The sequence below is a fragment of the Mercenaria mercenaria genome, chromosome 12, assembly GCF_021730395.1.
Source record: "Mercenaria mercenaria strain notata chromosome 12, MADL_Memer_1, whole genome shotgun sequence".
Taxonomy (NCBI): domain Eukaryota; kingdom Metazoa; phylum Mollusca; class Bivalvia; order Venerida; family Veneridae; genus Mercenaria; species Mercenaria mercenaria.
The window spans coordinates 41,709,265-41,730,203 of NC_069372.1; the positions used below are offsets into that span (position 1 = coordinate 41,709,265).

Genomic DNA, 20,939 nt, shown 5'->3' on the forward strand with positions numbered 1-20,939 from the left:
ACCCGGTACCATATTTTTTTTTCATATGCAACTATAGAAGATACTTGCTCTGTTAATGTATAATTTTACCCCGAATTGTTTAATCCGGAGGTCAAGTGTTCGATACCCACTGTGTTCACAGTCACACCTTTCCATATGACAAAAATACCAGTTTAAATTCGTTCAGTGAATGTGAACTAGTTTTTACAAGCAGAAATACACACTCAAAGACTTAAAACAATTTAAATTTTAATGCAGTTAAAACGAGTGTTGAAGGTACAACAACTTTGTATTCTGTTTAGTATTCCAGTTAGTTTACACGAAGCAACAACTTTAGAATTCAACAAGTTGTCTGTGAAAATGAAAAATGAAACGTTAAAACGCAATACATTTTAATTTATTTCATCTTTTTGTAAAGATGAAAGTCTATTCAAATTATCATCTGTGAAAGTGAAATAACTCTTGACAAAACTATACAACAATTTTGCATGTATTTCATAAAAATGTTATAAATGAAAGACTGTCGAAATCTACTTCAACTATCCAAATCTGTTTCTCTCCGAAGTACAAAAATCTAAAGAAAACTATATCCAATATTGACCTCTGACATTAATTTGTGAAAATGATATAACTTTTAGCATTGGTGTTGTGACATATAACGGCGGACAGATTCTTGAGACATTTAGCGTTACAGGTGCGGCATTAACGGCAGATGATTTTACGACATTTAGCGGTGGTTGTGACATATCACGTCAACCTAGATATTTAACGGTGGTGCGACAGTTCACGGTGCCACAATTGTGTCACATTGATATTCTTTCCAGAACACCGCACTTACTTAGGTTTTTCATGGTTAAGCAAAGGTGAACACACATGTTTATGTTTTCAATTCTTAGCATTGCGAAAAAAACTATGAACATGAGATATAACCGCAGATTGCATAAATCAGAAATTTTCAGTTACTACTCTCCCTTTAGACATTAAAACAGAACAAGGAAATTTAACCTATATCAAAAGTCCTCGTAAACAAGAGATAGTGTTTTGTTGACAGGGGACTGAAAAATGTTTAAAAACTATGTCTTATAATGTAAATTCGGAAAGAAAGTTTCTCTAACAGACTTCGGTAAGTTAGGTTTTGTATACAACTATTGGAAATAACTGCTTTTAAATGTTTCAATTAATTTCCTCGTATTTACAGTTCGTGTCTATAAGCATGTTATCTTGTGAAATATATAAATATATAAATAAAATCATAATCTATATTCTGATAAATTTTTAAAAAAAACTCTTTGTGTGAATAATGGGGTAGATCTATTGCCTATTTTTCTTGAGGGTCCTTGAAACAAGAAAACAGTGAAAAGTGAAATTTAGTTTGTATTTTTCATATTATTCTAGTGTGATTTCATATTAGATGGCCCGATTTCAAATTTATTCCATTTAAACACACATTCTCAAATAGTTTGTACAAAATATGATAGAGTTTTATTTGACAAATAGAGTAAAACACGCAACAGTAGAATATACGACATTGATTGTACACATTGTAAGTTGAACCGTTAGTTTAGACTTGACGTGATATCATTTTGATAAAGATATTGATTCAAATACAAACATGTATAACTATGTTAAAGACAGATAAAGACATGAAGTTTGATATTTTATCAAAATAACTACCATCTGAAAACTCAAATGAAACAAACAAATCTGAATTTTACATAGCAGTAAAATGGCTGCAGGAAGATTCTCCACATCAATCAAAGGTTCGGATGCGGACTTTGAGTACACATGTACCCAGTGTGAGGGATACCATATAAGGGAGGAAGCTGTCAAGTACTGTCCAGAATGTGAGGAGTATCTGTGTACAAAATGTACCAACCAGCATGGTCAAAGAAAAGCTTTTATTTCACATAAACTAATAGACACAGATGCTACAAAACGAGGGAATATGGTTACCATAGCTACAAAATGTCGTTACCATCCAAACAGAGACATTGAGATGTACTGTGGAACCCATGATATGGTCTACTGTGCGAAGTGTATAGCAAAGGAACATAGGTACAACCTCTATTTTAATTACACCTGTGACATAATTGCTTAACAAATATACTCTTACTTGAAACAAAATATGTACCTTCGTATAAATACATGTAACAGCAGATGACAATTTATTATTTACATCATTTGTATATTTACCTTCATGGATCTCAATAGTTTTAGAAAATTTAATAATTTTCAAAATAGACAATAATGAAAGTAATGAGATTTTACCATTTTTAAAAATACTTATAGGGCTTTCCTTTGTTTTTTAGGTATTTCTTGTAAATGAAAACGATTCTCAATAATCCAGAATATACGTATAAGATTACTATGAGTGTTGTATTTTCATGTAGATCAAAATCATCCCACTAGAGGACAAAATCCGTCCAACCCAATTCGACCCAAGTTTGTTAACATCTACCCCTTGATTTTGTTAAATACAATCTCAAAGGCATTACAATTGATAAGGTTATAATTAAAATCAGAGAGGGGATTTTCTTCGCCTTGGTCAAATTTAGCTGGAGGGGGAATGGGACTTTGTTGTCCGCCTTCCGTTGTTTAGGATTTTTTTTTTTAACACTTAGATCAATCTAATTTATTTCCGAATCACTTTTACCGAGCCTTTTTTCTTTGCCAACGTCACGTGCTGTTAATAAAACTGCTTGTTTTCTTTTATTTCTTAGGTCCTGTAATGACGTTAGTGAAATAGAAGACATGCACACATCTCTCGTTGACCAACAAGAAGTACAACGTTTACAGAATCAGACGAGAAACATTCAAGAGCGTCTTATTGCCATTGATAGGAAAACACAGAAAAACATCGATAGCATTGAACAGCAAAGGGACGACGTGCTTGCCAAAATCGAGGACATTGAGAGGAGCTTCATAGAGCATATCCGGAAATTAAAGCATGGAGCAATTGGCGCTCTTAACAAGAACTATACTTCTGAGAAAGAAAACCTGCAGTATAATATCAACATGATGGCAAATTCGAAAAAGGAAATTGAGACTGTAAGTAGTCAGTTGCAGACAGTTACCAGTATAGAAGCAGGACAACAGTTTGTTCAGATGAAACTGATACAACAGACTGTAAATGATGCAGAAAAATTGGTTGAAGAACGTGAGGCGACAGGTAGTAAAGCTTTATGTTTTACAGAAAATACAGATTTGAAGACCTCCATTTTGACAGCGAAAACTTTAGGACATGTGAATACCGTTACAGAAAATGACCGTCAAACTGCCCGAAGAATATATAAGGTGAAATCAAAAAAGGAGATAAATATCAAAATGCAAAACGACCGTAGAGCGTGTTATATAATTGATGTATGTCAGCTACAGGACGGTACGATCATACTGGCTGATGGCGATAATAGGAAGATTAAGAGGCTTGATATGAATTACAACATCAAGGATCACTGTGGTCTAGGTGACTATCCCTATGGTATCTGTTGTACTGGTCAGAATGAAGTCGCTGTAAAAATGAGCAACAACAAGGTTCAGTTTATATCAGTCGGCAGTTCATTTTCTAAGCTAAGAGAGATAACTGTAGCATTTGGATACCTTTCGGGAATGGTTTACTGTCCTGGAGAATTGTGGATATCTACCGGAAGTGGTGTAAATGTCTACAGTACATCCGGTACACTACTGAAAACTGTTAGCAAAGATATCTATGGTCAGAATATATTTAAATCGGCTACTCGACATATGGCAGTCAGTGGGGAAACTGTTATCGTAACAGATTGCAGTGATGGAGCCGTCTGTCTGGGAAGAGATTATACGGTACAAAGAGAACTGTGGGACAAAAGGCTTGTCAACACATTAGGTGTAAGTGTATCTAGTGATGGAACCGTCTTCCTGTCTGGATACGATTCACACAATATTGTGATGTTTGATAAGAATGGGAAATGCCTCGGACAGTTGGTAGCCAAAGACACTAGTCTACAGAAACCAACTGCGTTACATTATGACGACAAAAGGAGTTGTTTAATCTCAACATGTGCTAGTTCTGACAAAGTAATTATTTTTGATATATCCGATTGACTTTACGTATACATTTGTACTTTAAAAATTTCAAAGCAACTCAGAGCTGTGCCTAAACACATCTAAATAAATTACCAATTTTAAACTAAAGTTCATTCTTTCAAGTTATCTGTAAGTTTGATATTTAGATATAAACATTATATATAGGTATTAAAAGTAGTCAAAACTACAAAATAATACAAGGGGCCTCCGTAGCCGAGTGGTCAAGGTTGCTGACTTCAAATCACTTGCCCCTCACCGATGTGGGTTCGAGCGATGAATTCTTCCTAGGTGACCGCTCGTGATCAAATAATGCATGGAGGGGCACCTGGGGTCTTCCTCCACCATAAAAGCTTGAAAATGACCTATATTGTGTTGGTGTGACGTTAAACTCAACAATAACAAAACAAAACAAAAAAACAGCAGAATAATACAAGTCACTTTTACTAATCACCTTAAATATTGCCATTCGAATCCAATCTTATAAATCTTTCCATTTTTTCTGATCTACTGGACGCAGTTATGTTGTCACTTATGGAGCTTAGGCTGTGTCACACAAAATATACGCAGCGTACGTGCGTTTATAAATTCAGCTATTCCTTTTCTCTTTTTTGGAATATACTTACATGTTAAAGTCGATATGAACTCATCGATAACCCTTAATTTCATGATTGCCCGATGTTTCAGATATTTAGCGTCATGATCTTTAAAACAAAATATTTTAGGAAACACCTACTTTTTAACAATAATAAAGCGTTACAACATAATGGTGTTCTGGCAGACCAATCGTATAGTTGTACCGTCGACCCATTAAGAGGTAAGGGCGATATTACGATAACAGGGTCCAACAAAACCACAACAGGATATGATAGCACGATAATGCAATGCTAAAGTAAGATAACACGATGCAACAGCACGATAACACGATGCGATAGCACAGTGCGATGCGACAAGACGACTTAATATCGCATTATCATATCGTGTTGTCTTGTTGTATCAAATCACCAAATAACTGTACTATCAAATCGTGTTGTCATGCTGTAGCGATCGAATATCTCACAACAGTATCGTGGTGTCGAGGTCGACAGTACGACGGTACGACATTATATATCGCAACAGCAGAGTGTTGTGGTGTAGATCATTAATACCGAATACGACGGTACGATATAATATCCTTACTAATCTGGTTAGACATATGCTGTTACAATAACATAGTAGATAAAGTTTGGTTACAAATCTTAAAATACAATTGAATATTACAGCAGTAACAGCAACGTTATGACTGGTAGACCGGTATTCGAATTTAGATCGTAGATCGTAGACGAACATGTATGTTAAGTCCGAGTCTGCAAACATAGATCAACATTCAAAACTGTTCAGGTCGTAGATCAACAGGTGTTCATTTGTTCTTTACTGTAAAGATTAGAAAGTAGACCTAGGTCTGCAATCATAGTTCAAAATTCGAAATTTCAAGCGTGATAACAAATAAAAAAAATGCAAGAATTAACTGCATAATTATGAAGATTTTAAACATTACTTTCCATAAAGTAATCAAACTTAATTATTTGTCTGTATATATCACTATCTTGAATGATTTCATTTTAAAATAAATCAATGAATAAATAAATTAGATTAATAATAATAACTTCTAACATAATATTAAATGTTATGTACAATTATTACTTCTCTTTATAGTTAAAACATTTTTAAACAAACTGAACATGTCGGATTGCTAGTATTCATTTACGTATAATAGTCTATAATAAATCTTTCTTACAAATGAAATGAATGAAAATGAAATTTATTGTACACTTTTTATTAAAAGTTATTTCACTTTCACAAAATTATTATCAATGTCAGAGATATTTCCGATTTTGTCCATGATGACTGTTGACATTTAGGTAGACGTCAAAACGTTACATTGTTTGTAAACAATCTAGGGGAAATGTACTGTATGCTTTTTGTCAAAAGTTATTTCACTTTCACAAATTAATGTAAGAGCTCAATATTGGTTATAGTTTTCATTACATTTTTGTACTTCAGAGAGAAACAGATTTAGATAGTTGAAGTAGATTTCGACATTCTTTCATTTTTAACATTTTTATGAAATACATGCAAAATTGTTGTACAGTTTTGTCAAGAATTCTTTCATTTTCACAGATGAAAATTTAAATAGACTGATGAAATAAATTAAAATCTATTGCGCTTTAACGTTTCATTTTTCATTTTCACAGACAACTTGTTGAATTTTAAAGTTGTTGCTTCATTTATTATAAACTAACTGGAATATTAAATAGAATAAAAAGTTGTTGTACCTTCAACAATGGTTTTAACTGTATTAAAATTTAAATTGTTTTCAGTGTTTGAGTGTGTATTTCTGCTTGTAAAAACAAGTTCACATTCCCTGAACGATTTAAAATTAGTATTTTTGTCACATAGAAAGGTGTGGCCGTGAACACAGTGGGACTCGAACCCTTGACCTCCGGAATAAGCGGCCGGAATCATAACCACTAGACCACCTGTCCTCTCCCACGAATTAAACTGTTTGAAAGAGTGAAATTTATAATACAGCTCCCCTTCAGACCACTGTTAAAATCAGTGAGTTATAAATAACGCTCCCCTTCACGCTACTGTTTGAAACAGTAAAACTTATAAAACAGCTCCCCTTCAGACCACTGTTAAAATAAGTGAGTTATAAATAACGCCTCTCTTCACGCCACTATTTGAAACAGTGAAATTTATAATACAGCTCCATTGCATGTCACAGTTTGAAACAGTGAAAAGTATAATACCTTTCCCCTTCATGCCACTGGCTGAAAACTGAAAAGTATAATACCGTTCCCCCTCATGCCACTGTTTGAAAGAGTGAAAAGTATAAAACCGCTCCCCTTCATGTCACTATTTGAAAGAGTGAAACGTATAATAAAGATCCAATTTATGCACCTTTTCGAAACAGTGAAAAGAGTAATACTGCTTCCCTACTTGCAACTGTTTGAAACAGTGAAAAGTATTATACCATTTCCCTTCATGCCACTGTTCGAAACAAAGTAAAATACCGCTCCCTTTCATGCCACTGTTTGAAACAGTGAAGTTATAATACCACTCCCCTTCATGTCACTGTTTGAAAGAGTTAAAAGTATAAAACTGCTCCACTTCATGCCACTTTTTAAACAGTGAAAAGGGTAATACCGCTTTCCTTCTTGCAACTGTTTGAAACAGTGAAAAGTATAATACTGCTCCCCTTCATGCCACTGTTTGAAACAGTGAAGTTTTAATACCACTCCCCTTCATGTCACTGTTTGAAAGAGTTAAAAGTATAATACTGCTCCACTTCATGCCACTTTTTAAACAGTGAAAAGGGTAATACCGCTTCCCTTCTTGCAACTGTATAAAACAGTGAAAAGTATAATACTGATCTACTTCATGCTACTTTTTGGAACAGTGAAAAGTATAATACTGATCCACTTCATGCCACTTTTTGAAACAGTTAAAAGTGTAATACTGCTCCCTTCTTGCAACTGTTTGAAACAGTGAGAAGTATTATACTGCTGTACTTCATGCTACTTTTTGAAACAGTGAAAGTTATAAATAATACCACGCCCCTTCAAGTCACTGTTTGAAACAGTCAAAGTTATTATATCATCCCATTCATGTCACTGTTTGAAACAGTGAAAAATATTATACTGCCCCACTTCATGCCACTTTTTGAAACAGTGAAAAGTATACTACCACTCCCCTTTTTGTCACTGTTTGAAACAGGGAAAAGTGTAATACTGTTATGCCTCACGTATTTGGACTACAGTTTTCATAATTAAGGAATATTTACCTGAGTGTTATTTTACCTTATTTGAAAACCCCAAGACCTCCGTGGTTTTATCTATCTTCCGTTCACGTCAAACCCCTTGCGGTAACGTAGACGTTTTGTGCGTCAAAATCAAAAAGAGAAAGAATATAGTGATAAAAATTTAGAGTGGAAGAAACTAAAAATAACTTTGGTGATATAAAAAGTATAATACCACTCCCCTTTTTGTCACTGTTTGAAACAGGGAAAAGTGTAATACTGTTATGCCTCACGTATTTGGACTACAGTTTTCATAATTAAGGAATATTTACCTGAGTGTTATTTTACCTTATTTGAAAACCCCAAGACCTCCGTGGTTTTATCTATCTTCCGTTCACGTCAAACCCCTTGAGGGAACGTAGACGTTTTGCGCGTCAAAATCAAAAAGAGAAAGAATATAGTGATAAAATTTTAGAGTGGAAGAAACTAAAAATAACTTTGGTGATATAAAAAGGTTAAAACTTGAGTTTGCAGGATAACTAGGGCGAGGCATGTCCAAGGCTGCAAACTGCAGCACTGAACTGCTCTAGGGTAGGGAGGTGGGCGACACTGGGGGGGGGGGGGGGGGGGTGATTCCAATGGTACACTGTTCTCGGAAAATAAGAAAACTTGTAATAGTCAGTGGTTGCAGTAATTAACCTAGGAAATGGCCATAGCGGACACATCGGATCATTGGGGTCAGGTAATCTCCGATTGGGATAGCAACCAGATCATGATGAATCTTATAGAAGAGTGATAACCTATAATCTATACGCCTTAAATCCGGTCGGCGAAGGTTTAGGGAGTGTAGCATATCTGTTAGTCGGTCTTGATCCAACGGGCGGCTCTCCTTTGGATGCTTTCAATTTGGTCAATTTGAGTTTGGGTGTGGGGCGACCATACCTCGGAGGCGTATTCGAGCTTGGGTCGGACTAGAGTCTGGTAAGCGATGGTTTTAATGGGTTGGGATTTGACTTTAATGTTTCTTCGTAAGAACCCTAGGGTTTGGTTAGCTTTCTTGGTTGACCTGTTTATCTGATTGTCCCATGATAGGTCATTTGAGATATCCACGCCTAGGTATTTAGCTGAGCTGACCGATTCAAGTTGGACTCCATGTAGGTAATACTGGGTAGGGATAGGATGTTTCCTTCTAGTGGCGTGGATCACTTGACACTTGGAGGGGTTGAACTCCATATCCCACTCCAACTCCCACTTTTCTAGAATTTTTAGGTCATTTTGGAGAGTGACAGATTGGTCTGCAGATGACAAAGTTAGATATATTGCCGTGTCATCTGCAAACAGACGGACTTTGGAACTGACGTTTTGTGGGAGGTCATTTATGTAAGCTAGGAAGAGCAGGGGACCAAGTACAGACCCCTGCGGGGCACCTGATGATACTGGGATGGCATCAGAGATAGTGCCATTTAGGACTACTGATTGGATCCTATTATCTAAGAAGCCTTTGACCCATCTTAGTGTGTTAACTCGACTCCATATGTGCATTTTTAGAAGGACTTTCTCATGGCTAACCTTGTCGAAAGCCTTACTAAAATCTAGTAGTATAAGATCTACTTGTTTCTTATTGTAGACTGAAGTGACCAGATCATTTACTATCATAACTAACTGAGTAACGCATGACCTTTTTTCCCTAAATCCATGCTGTAGGTCATACAGAATACCATGGTTGGTGAAGTGCTTAACAATAGATGAGGAAACAATGTGTTCAAGAACTTTGCATAGGACACATGTTAATGAAATTGGCCTATAATTTACTGGATTTGACCTATCACTTTTTTTAAAAATGGGGGCAACATATGCGGATTTCCACTGGGATGGAAGTGATCCTTCCTCCAGGGATTTCTGGAATATGACCTCAAGGATGGGGGATAGTTCTACAGAGAGTGCTTTAAGTATTATGGGGTTGATTTTGTCAGGACCACTGGCCTTATGGGGGTTCAGGTTTCTGAGAAGTTTCTCAATACCATTTGGCCACAGTAGGGACTGAATTACCATCTGGAGTTAGTTTCATTTTGCTGACGGGTGAAGCACAATATAGGGAACAGTAGTGTTGCACTTGGAGGTGAAAAAATAAGTTCTTAATTTTGGCAAAAAAAGTATTTTTCTACGTAGTAGTGTACTTGAAGTATAAGCAACTTAAGTGGTTTCCTGGTACTTGCATCGGAAATGTAATTTTTAAAGGCTGATGAAATGCATATTTTTGCTGGTTACAGACACTACAAGTGGTACATTTTGTAAAATAAAGCTTCAAATTTATGATAAACTTGAACTTTTTTTACTGTTTTGTAGGACAAACACATGGAAATACATAATGCAAGGCAAAAATAGGACTGGGAAAGGTATAGATACTGAAAAAAGAAAAATATTGTTGGATATTATTTTGTTGCTAAAAAAACATGTATATTTCAAATCATCTGACATCTTCAGTTTCGGTGTTAATGATGAAAACTTAATGAAAAATCAACACAAATTCTGTCTTTGTTGAAACAAAATGACTTGGATTAAAGGGAAAGTGATTAATTTTCAAAAAAATCCTAAATATTGATAGATACCAGTAATTGGTTACGGACACTACAAAAAAGCCTCATGATGGTTTTGCATTAGATTATGTTAAAAACATTAAACCCACTCATGAATTACTTGGTATAATGTTAAAATGATATCTGAATGGAAAGTGTATTTAAATTTGATATTCTTCAAACAAAAATATACAACTTGCCAAGTTAAAACCAATGAAAAAGAAAACAGAATAGCAAAATCTGAAAACTTCCTGTTTTCATGAAATCTGGTAACTTAATAAGCAATATTAAGTTCTCTAAGTGATACATTATTATCAATACTTTGTATTCATATCACACAACTAACACACTTTTTTACTCAAGAATGTCACTAACCAGAAAAAAGAAATTAAGTTCATGGTCATGGACACTACACTATGAATTATCTAACGAAAGTACACATATCTATAATCTTTTTGTAACTTTTTTTTTCAAATTTTCAGATGTCTTGGTGTTGAAAATGTAGCCCTATTATCAGTCATAGTAGTTTCATCTATAAATGAAACGAATTGTCTCTTATCTCCTATGACAGATCCTATTTGTGCAGACACAAAAATTTCTTTCCGCTCTTTTTCCTTCATCATGTGCTTTTGATATTAGTTCTGCTTTCTTAACAAATCTAGTTTTGAGTTACTCTTCTCTACTTCTTGTCACTGTCTCATTCTACAATCCTTCTTTCTTTCTCTCTTATTTTTAGCTCACCTGTCACAAAGTGACAAGGTGAGCTTTTGTGAATGCGCGGTGTCCGTCGTCCGTACGTGCATGTGTGCGTCCGTAAACTTTTGCTTGTGACCACTCTAGAGGTCACATTTTTCATGGGATCTTTATGAAAGTTGGTCAGAATGTTCATCTTGATGATATCTAGGTCAAGTTCGAAACTGGGTCACATGCCATCAAAAACTAGGTCAGTAGGTCTAAAAATAGAAAAACCTTGTGACCTCTCTAGAGGCCATATATTTCACAAAATCTTCATATAAATTGGTCAGAATGTTCACCTTGATGATATCTAGGTCAAGTTTGAAACTGGGTCACATGCCTTCAAAAACTAGGTCAGTAGATCTAAAAATAGAAAAACCTTGTGACCTCTATAGAGGCCATATATTTCACAAGATCTTCATGAAAATTGGTCAGAACATTCACCTTGATGATATCTAGGTCAAGTTCGAAACTGGGTTATGTGCCATCAAAAACTAGGTCAGTTGGTCAAATAATAGAAAAACCTTGTGACCTCTCTAAAGGTCATATTTTTCATGGGATATGTATGAAAGTTGGTCTGAATGTTCGTCTTGATGATATCTAGGTCAAGTTTGAAACTGGGTCACGTGCGGTCAAAAACTAGGTCAGTAGGTCTAAAAATAGAAAAACCTTGTGACCTCTCTAGAGGCCATATATTTCATGAGATCTTCATGAAAATTGGTCAGAATGTTCACCTTGATGATATCTAGGTCAAGTTTTAAAGTGGGTCACGTGCCATCAAAAACTAGGTCAGTAGGTCAAATAATAGAAAAACTTTGTGACCTCTCTAGAGGCCATATTTTTTATGGGATCTGTATGAAAGTTGGTCTGAATGTTCATCTTGATGATATCTAGGTCAAGTTCGAAAGTGGGTCACGTGCCCTCAAAAACTTAGTCAGTAGGTCAAATAATAGAAAAACCTTGTGACCTCTCTATAGGCCATTTTTTTCATGGGATCTGTATGAAAATTGATCTGAATGTTCATCTTGATGATATCTCGGTCAAGTTCGAAACAGGGTCATGTGCGGTCAAAAACTAGGTCAGTAGGTCTAAAAATAGAAAAACCTTGTGACCTCTCTAGAAGCCATACTTGTGAATGGATCTCCATAAAAATTGGTCAGAATGTTCACCTTGATGATATCTAGGTCAAATTTGAAACTGGGTCACGTGCCTTAAAAAACTAGGTCAGTAGGTCAAATAATAAAAAAACCTTGTGACCTCTCTAGAGGCCATACTTTTCATGGGATCTGTATGAAAGTTGGTCTGAATGTTCATCTTGATGATATCTAGGTCATGTTTGAAACTGGGTCAACTGCGGTCAAAAACTAGGTCAGTAGATCTAAAATTATTAAAATCTTTTGACTTCTCTAGAGGCCATATTTTTCAATGGATCTTCATGAAAATTGATCTGAATGTTCACCTTGATGATATCTAGGTCCATTTCGAAACTGGGTCATGTGCAGTCAAAAACTAGGCCAGTAGGTATAAAAATAGAAAAACCTTGTGACCTCTCTAGAGGCCATATTTTTGATGAGATCTTCATGAAAATTAGTGAGAATGTTCACCTTTATCTAGGTAAAGTTCAAAACAGGGTCACGTACCTTCGAAAACTAGGTCAATAGGTTAAATAATAGAAAAACCTTGTGACCTCTCTAGAGACCATATTTTTCAATGGATCTTCATGAAAATTGGTCAGAGTTTTTATCTTGATAATATCTAGGTCAAGTTCAAAACTGGGTCACATGAGCTCAAAAACTAGGTCACTATGTCAAATAATAGGAAAAACGATGTCATACTCAAAACTGGGTCATGTGGGAAGAGGTGAGCGATTCAGGACCATCATGGTCCTCTTGTTCTTTTAATTTTCACATTGGCCTGGATTGAGTTTCTGCCTTTCTTGCCATTTAACCTCTTCTAACCTATTCAGCATTTTGGTGCCTTTTAAGTTTCAGCATTGCAGCTGCCTCATCAGATCAAAACTCTATATCTGAATCACAAATGCACAGTGAATCAGAAATACTTCTACATACGTATAAAGCAATTAAATTGCAATATAAAACTAGATATTATAACCATACGACACAGATGCGCACACATACTGTGCCATTCTCTATAAAGCAAAAATGATCATAACTGCCGCCAGTAAAAATATACTCAGAGAAGATTCCTTCCCCTATGGTCATCTGCACATAAAGCTTGTTCATCTGTTAAAGTTTGAAGCAAATCAGGCTAAAAGTTTGGGAATCGTTGGACACACAGGATTTTCCCCTATCATACTACATTCCATATAGCAAAAATTATCAAAGGGCCATAATTAAAGTAAAAACAGTCACAGAAAGAATTTCTCCCTTTACGGTCATCTGCACATCAAGCTTGTTCATCTGTGAAAGTCTGAAACAAATCAGGCTACTAGTGTTGGAAGAGTTGGACACAAAAAAATGTTTCTCTATATTCCTTATGATTAAAACAGAAACTATCGAAGGGTCATAACTGTAGTAAAATAGTCACAGGAAAAAATTCCTTGCTTTATTGTAATATACACATCTTGAGCTTGTTCATCTTTGAAAAGTTTGAATCAAATCAGGCGAATAGTGTGGGAGGAGTCGGACACACAAGATTTTTCTAGATTTATTCAATATTTCTATGTAAAAATATCATAGTATCATGACTGTGGTTGAAATAGTCCCTGAGAAATTCCTTCTTTTATGGTTATCTACACATCAAGGCTGTTCATCTATGAAAGTTTGAAGCAGAGCAGTCTAATGGTGGGAGGAGTTTGACACACGAGGTTTTGAATGAACTGACAGACATACATGCATAGAACACTATTTGCCCATCACATAAATATATAATCTCATCTAAATGAATATACATGTACCTGTCATCACATGGTTTGTACTTTGTACTTCTTGAAGAGTTTTTCTTTCATTTGCAAGTTTTTAGATATTACTTTTAATCATTAATACTCGTAAAGATTTATTCACTTGAACTATAAGATGTATAATAATTTAAACAGAAATTTCAGTAATACTGTGGGTTTTTTTTTACACTGTTTTAATTTCTGTAGTGTCCGTAACCAGATAACACCGTCACGCTGAAACATTTTGAAAAGAAACATTATTGTAAGCTACATGAATTTGAATTATCTTAACAATGATGCTCCTGAAGAAATTTGTCTTAGTGAATAACAGTTAATTATCATTATCACATCTTTACATTTTTAATATAAATCTGTGCAATTTAGATGATAAACATGATTTTTAGCACTTTTGAACTGTATCTATATTTTTATATCTGAAAATATTTGTCAACAAATACATATATTTGTTTTTTCTCAATAATAATAAACTTTAAAATGATAATTTTTCATTTTTATGTAAAAAGATGCAAGATTTAATTTTTTCAGCTCTGGTTACGGACACTACAGTTTCAAGTAGCATTATTAAATAGACAAAATTTACCTTTTGTAGTGAAATTATTAATAGACTTTGTTAAATTTATCATCAGTGAACCGTCCATATTGAAAAAAATAGTGATTCTTTATCTCTCGTCGCTTCCATGTTTGCTATGACATCTTTCGATTTCATGCTGCAGCAACAGAAAATGATGCTGTTTATAAAGATGCCGCAATAAGGGTTTTCCAATGTGGTTGCAACATCAACAAGTTGATGAAAAATAAAGTTGATTAATTAACTTATGAAATCAGTTATTACTTTCATAAGAATAACTATAAATAAAATTTTAAAAAATGTTTATTTACACCATTGAAAGACAGGTTACGGACACTACAGTGTTTTTGTAGTGTCCGTAACCATATTAGTGGTGCTACAGCAAAAATGTACTTAACGATAAAGGAAATAGCATAAAAATTTAATGTCAAAAGTTAAATTTGATAAGAAAAAATCAATAAAGACTCTCATAATATCTTACAAATCTACAAAATACAATTGGTTACGGACTCTACAACTTTTCATAAAAACCTGATTTTCAGTTTCAAAAATTCATACAATTAAATTTCAGAAATGCATGATTTTGATTTTTTTTCTTTAAGTACTATTACAACAGAGAAATGATTCTGGACCAAAATATTAAAGAAAAAATAATGTTAACATTGCAATTATTCATTATAACAAAAGGAAGTAATTTCAGTGAAAAACTGCATAACATCTTACCCATTTCACATTTTTCTCGACAGCTTCAACAATTTTCATCCACTCATAACAAATCCAACACCAAAATAATCCTTAAAAAATTGTCTTTATGCTGATAACACACATTTACATGGAAATATATAATATCATACCATTATTTTATTTGAAAAATATGGAAAATTTTAAGTGCAACAACATAACGTTTCAAAAATGACTTTTTCTAGATGCGTTTTTTGCCACTGCTTGAAAACTATTTGAGCTAGATCAATAAAATTTGGCACAGAACTTCTTCATATTTAGTGTTATGAAGTGTAAATGTTAAATTGCAATAAAGGGTTAGGAAATTTATGAAAACCATGTATAACAATGTGATATTCTAAATGCTCCCTATATTGTGTTTCACCCGTGAGCGAGGCGAGGTTTATAGTGGTGATTTGGGGCTTAAAGCAGACTGAAACTGTTTGTTCAGTATTGTTGTCTTAGCTTGATCATCCAGATGGAGGTTATTTTCATACTTAAGGGGAGGGACAGAGGAAGATTTCTGTCTCGAGTGTTTAATGAGCGAGTACAGTTTCTTAGTATTTGGTTTATTTGGGAGTGAGGCATCAGTGTTGTTCAAGTTTAGGATGTGCTCAAGATACTGGCTATAAGCCTCTTTGACCTTTTTCCGCACTAGATGGTTTTGTGAAGCATGAGACAAGTCACTATACATTAAATATGCAGAATGACCTGGTTTATTTTCAGGACAGCTTACACATGAAACACATAGTGCTTGCCATTTATCTTTCTGTGTTTTCTTCGGATTTTAGATGTTTTATCCTAGTAATCTTTTGCTGGTTCCGGGTCATGTCTCATGTTTCCATGAATCTATTTCCTGTTGCAACTATTTTCATGTACAACTCGTGAAATCCATTGTTCCAATCCTAGTTTTGTATGCCTGCATGAAATGCTGCACATTATCTGCATTTGTGCCAGGTAACTTTGTCTTATTCCACTGTTTTATCACCTAATTTAAACTCTTAAACGCTTGTATTGATAAACACATTGTTTCTTCTTAGACGCCATGTTTAATCGGATGTTGCGCAGTGCATTGTGTTATGTAAACTGATGAGTCATCGGAAAAAGCATAATAACTCAAGTATGAAAAGACAAGTATTAAGCCCCTTGGTAAATCTATTACCGTATTTATTGTAATAGTTATTATGTTTTTTCCTAAAACTGGACGGTCAAAACCCGATTAAAATCAGTTGGAAAACTAATGCGCTAAATGCGAGAAATATGGCGGTTAACAAGCCTATCAAAACAACACAATGTCCAATACTGAAAATATTACAATAAATACGGTAATAGATTTACCAAGGGGCTTAATACTCACCTTTTCATACTAGAGTAATTATGGTTTTTCCCAAAACGGGACAGTCAAAACCCGGTTAAAACCAGGTCGAAAACTAATGCGCTAAATGCGAGAAAAAAATAACACAGTGTCCAATACTGAAACTATTACAATCAATATGGTAATAGATTTACCAAGGGGCTTAAATCTATTACCCTATTTATTGTAATAGTTTCAGTATTGGACATTGTGTTAATTTTTAATAGGCTTGTTAACCGCCATTTTTCTCGTATTTAGCGCATTAGTTTTCGACCTGATTTTTACCAGGTTTTGACCGTCCCGTTTTGGGTCGCGACAAACTTAAAGGCGCTCGCGATAGTTTTTCCGGACGGGTCGATATTTACCCCAACACCGTGCCAGTTTGGTTGTTTCTAATCGATGTAGCTCATTCCAGAGTTGGGGCGGTCTTCTGCGCATGCCCGGAAGTGATTATCTAATGTCGCGTACGGCAAAAATACGCAAATTATTGCATGTTCGCACGCATTTAGTGTAAAATATGTATGATATACTGACTAGAGGTTAGAGTTAGTATCACCATGGTTACAAAATATATACATTTAAAGTGCTTTTAGTTCAAATTGCTTCAATCTGGTATATTCCCGAGTCTGTAATTTATACCGCCGCTCCAACTTTGCATTGAGGAGGCAGTAAACAGTTTTGAGCTGTTAGTGTCGAATTGGCCAGGTCAAATTTACAAATTAGAGGCAATTTACGGATTGAAGTGGATATTTGAAGTTTAAAATAATAATAATTGCTAGAATTGAAGTTTCACCGGCTAGAATTGAGTTTCACTTATTTAAAGAAAATCAGTTGAGTAGCCTTGATCTTGATAGTATGACGTAATGATTTGCAGGTGCTTCCTCTGAGCTAGCTTAAAGTGGGGTTGTCATTTTAGCAGGGACCTCAGGAAAACTGGAATAGTGAAAAAACGGTACGGATGGCACATATATTTGAGCTTATTGTTAGATTTTACAGTGTTACTGGAGTATGGAATAGTGTAGCAGTTGGGGCTATCATTTGCAGGGAATTTTCTACAGTGATTTGGAAATTGGCAAATTTAGCTTTTTTCGTCATCAGTTTCCGCGACCGGGAGAGCACAAAATTCAGGTCTTGTTAACAGAAAACTAGATATTAGAGATGTATTGCAGATGGTTTGTAACGATAGACATACAGTGATGTTAATGTTGCAGTATCTTTATTTCAGGTGTGTGGTTACAGACTTTTGTGTGAGGTTTTGAAAGTTGGGTAGGCGACTCTAGGCCGAGAAGCTCAGAAAACTGTTTACTGCCTCCTGAGTGACAACCGTTTCTAATCCCGTACCGTACCAATACCGTACTTTCGTATTCGTAAAGTTTAGGTTTTGTTCGGAGAAATGCGGAAACTTACATCGTTCTATGACATCAAAATACTTCAGAAACACGTTAAAGTCCGCTTATTACGAAATATGCCGTTTGATAATTTGATATGATATCTCTAAGTCATTTGCTCAAACACTGAAAGGGTTTCAGTGACATTTGTCGGGAATCTTTTAACCTGTACTCTTCAAACTTAGTGGGATGATTGGCTAAATAGAGTGGATAACACCTATTGCTTTTAAGATCAATATGTTCCTATAGAAATCCAGAAAATAGTTTCTACACTCACACTTTCAGCGAGTTTATTCCAAATGTTCCTAAGTTGAGCGATCTTGGGCCATTTGATCCTTTTGTTAAATATCTTTGTCTTAAGCTGTGGACAAATACAGAATACTGTCAAGAGTTTGGCTGAATATATGCCCTTGTTTGAAATAAAATTTGATTACGTAAATTTCGTACCAACCTGCGTTGTATAAATGCCCGCCACACCCCATCCGGGTTGTAATTTGATTTAAGCAAAATCTAATACGGTGACCTAGCAATTTTCTTTTTATTTTAGATTAGGTAGACATAACCAAAGGTATGGGCAGAGTTTGGTTTAATTCTATTATGTGAAACTCGATAAAATAGCAGAAGTACCAACTTAAAATTGACAAAAATATGCAAAAATAGCCCTTGGGCCTGCTGAACAAGTATTCCTTTCTTTAAAAAATCATTTTCTTTTGATTTTTTGAGCATGCTTCAAATAGATATATTGTTTTCCGTTATAAAAATGCATAGATATCAAATTTATGCTGGTTATCGTACTTTACTGAAATATATTTTAGGATTACAGAAATTTTGAAAAATGTTAAAAATAGCATCATATCTAGGGGCAAATAGAATTGAAACAAAGCTGCTGACCTAGTATTTTTATTTCATTTTTTTCAATACATCATAACATGATCTTTTAATACAGAACATTTCATCAAAATCTATTATTGGGGAAAAATACGAAACAGTAGTGAGCGTCTTTAAGGTCAGTTCGACCCAAATCTGTATGTTTTTACCTGTTTCTGGTAGGGTCGGCCTGTTTTTGGTCATTCCGACCCAGACTTAGTATAAAAGTATCAATTTTTGGTCGATCTGGCATTCAGAATTTTGGTTTCAATCGGTAAACATCTTTACGCAATTTTTTCTCAGAAAGCACATATTTCTTCTTAAGTAACAGTAAATTCAACACAAAAGTAGAGAAAAGTCAATAAATACAATCTTCTATCACCCTACTCTGGATTATTTAAGACAGAATAAGATTATTAACAATGTTCATTACGGAACTAAGATTTATTTAGATAGTTAATGAAGTTTGATAAACAATTATATATGCTTATTAGAACTTTACGGTAACTGGTACCACTGTCTTGCCCGTGCTGTTTTTTTGCTCTTTAAGCAAATTCGTGAACACGGAAGCCTTGGGATAACAATCAAAACAGAATTCTATAAAAATCATCAGAACATCTGTGCATATTGATTATGGTGATGAAATATTGTTACACTGTCATAGATCTATTTATTTAACAGAAATTAATTTTGAGAACCTGGTTACAGACAGGGGCTCTAAAATGTTTAGCTATTGAACTCTAGATTTCATTGTCTAGAGAACCCCTGCTAGCACATAACAATACTGCTTCCCTTCAAGCTACTTTTTGAAACAGAGAAATTTATAATACCACTACCCTTCATGTCACTGTTTGAAACAGAGTAAACTATAATACCTCTCCCCTTCATGCCACTTTTTGAAACAGTGAAAAGTATAATACCAATCCCCTTCGTGCCACTGTTTGAAACAGTGAAAGTTATAATACCGAACCCCTTTATGACACTGTTTGAAACAGTGAAATTTATAATACCATTACCCTTCATGTCACTACTTTAAACAGTTAAAGATATGATACAACTCCCCTTCATGTCAGACGGTTTGAAACAGTGAAAAGTAAAATACCGCTTCCCTTCATGACACTGTTAGAAAGAGTGAAAAGTATAATACCGCTCCCCTTTATACCACTGTTTGAAACCTTTTCTCTGTAAATATATAATTTTACTCCGAATTGATACCGTCACCATGCCCTAACCAATGCACCGAATCGGTAATGTAACCCCTCAAATTGTAGACCACAATGTTAACTTGAAAGATATACCTTCAATGACGGTGAGAGACAAACACATAAGTCACTGTAGCCGAGGATTAAAACAGGCTTGTAATTCGTTCCTGCGTTGAGTCGTATACGACTGCGTTTGGTGAAAGCTGAAAAAGATGAACTGGTGATATATAGTCACAGTAGCATGAATTACTAAGGCTTTAATATCGTGTGAGGTCATAATTTACGTTGAGCTCTATACGGATAAGTTTTGTGAAAGCTCAAAGTAATCACCCGGTACACTATAATGTTTTCATATGCAACGTACAAAAACATTTGCTCTGTAAATATATAATTTTATTCCGAATTGATACCGTCACCCTGCCGTAACCAAAGCACCGAATCGGCAATCTAACTTCTCAAATTGTTGATCACAATGTTAGCTTCAAAGATATACCTTCAATGACAGGGAGGGACAAACACATGTCACTGTAGCCCAGGATTAAAACAAGTTTGTAATGCGATTTTCGTTCCTGTGTTGAGTCGTATACGGCTGCGTTTTGTGAAAGCTAAATAATATGAAATAGTGACATATATCTTAGGTCACAGTAGCATTAATTACTAAGGCTTTTAATATCGTGTGAGGTCTTCATTTACGTTGAGCCCTATACGGACAAGTTTTGTGAAAGCTCAAAGTAATCACCCGGTACCATATTTTTTTTTCATGTGCAATATATAGAAGATATTTACTCTGTTA

The 20,939-nt window shown here is 34.8% G+C and overlaps 1 protein-coding gene across 3 annotated transcripts; it reads left to right on the forward strand.

The window, feature by feature from the left end:
• Positions 1–964: 964 nt before the first annotated feature.
• Positions 965–6,339, forward strand: LOC123533882 (uncharacterized). Of its 3 annotated transcripts, none has more exons than XM_045315831.2 (3): positions 965–1,102; positions 1,702–2,034; positions 2,700–6,338. In XM_045315831.2, exons 2-3 carry the CDS (start codon positions 1,706–1,708, stop codon positions 4,054–4,056), a joined length of 1,686 nt encoding a protein of 561 aa, XP_045171766.2. In that variant the 5' UTR covers positions 965–1,102; positions 1,702–1,705; the 3' UTR covers positions 4,057–6,338. The 3 variants fall into 3 exon arrangements, with proteins under 3 accessions (XP_045171766.2, XP_045171765.2, XP_053375808.1); XM_045315830.2 differs by having other exon boundaries at positions 974–1,102; positions 1,699–2,034; XM_053519833.1 differs by having other exon boundaries at positions 996–1,102; positions 1,716–2,034; positions 2,700–6,339.
• The last annotated feature ends 14,600 nt before the right edge of the window (positions 6,340–20,939 follow it).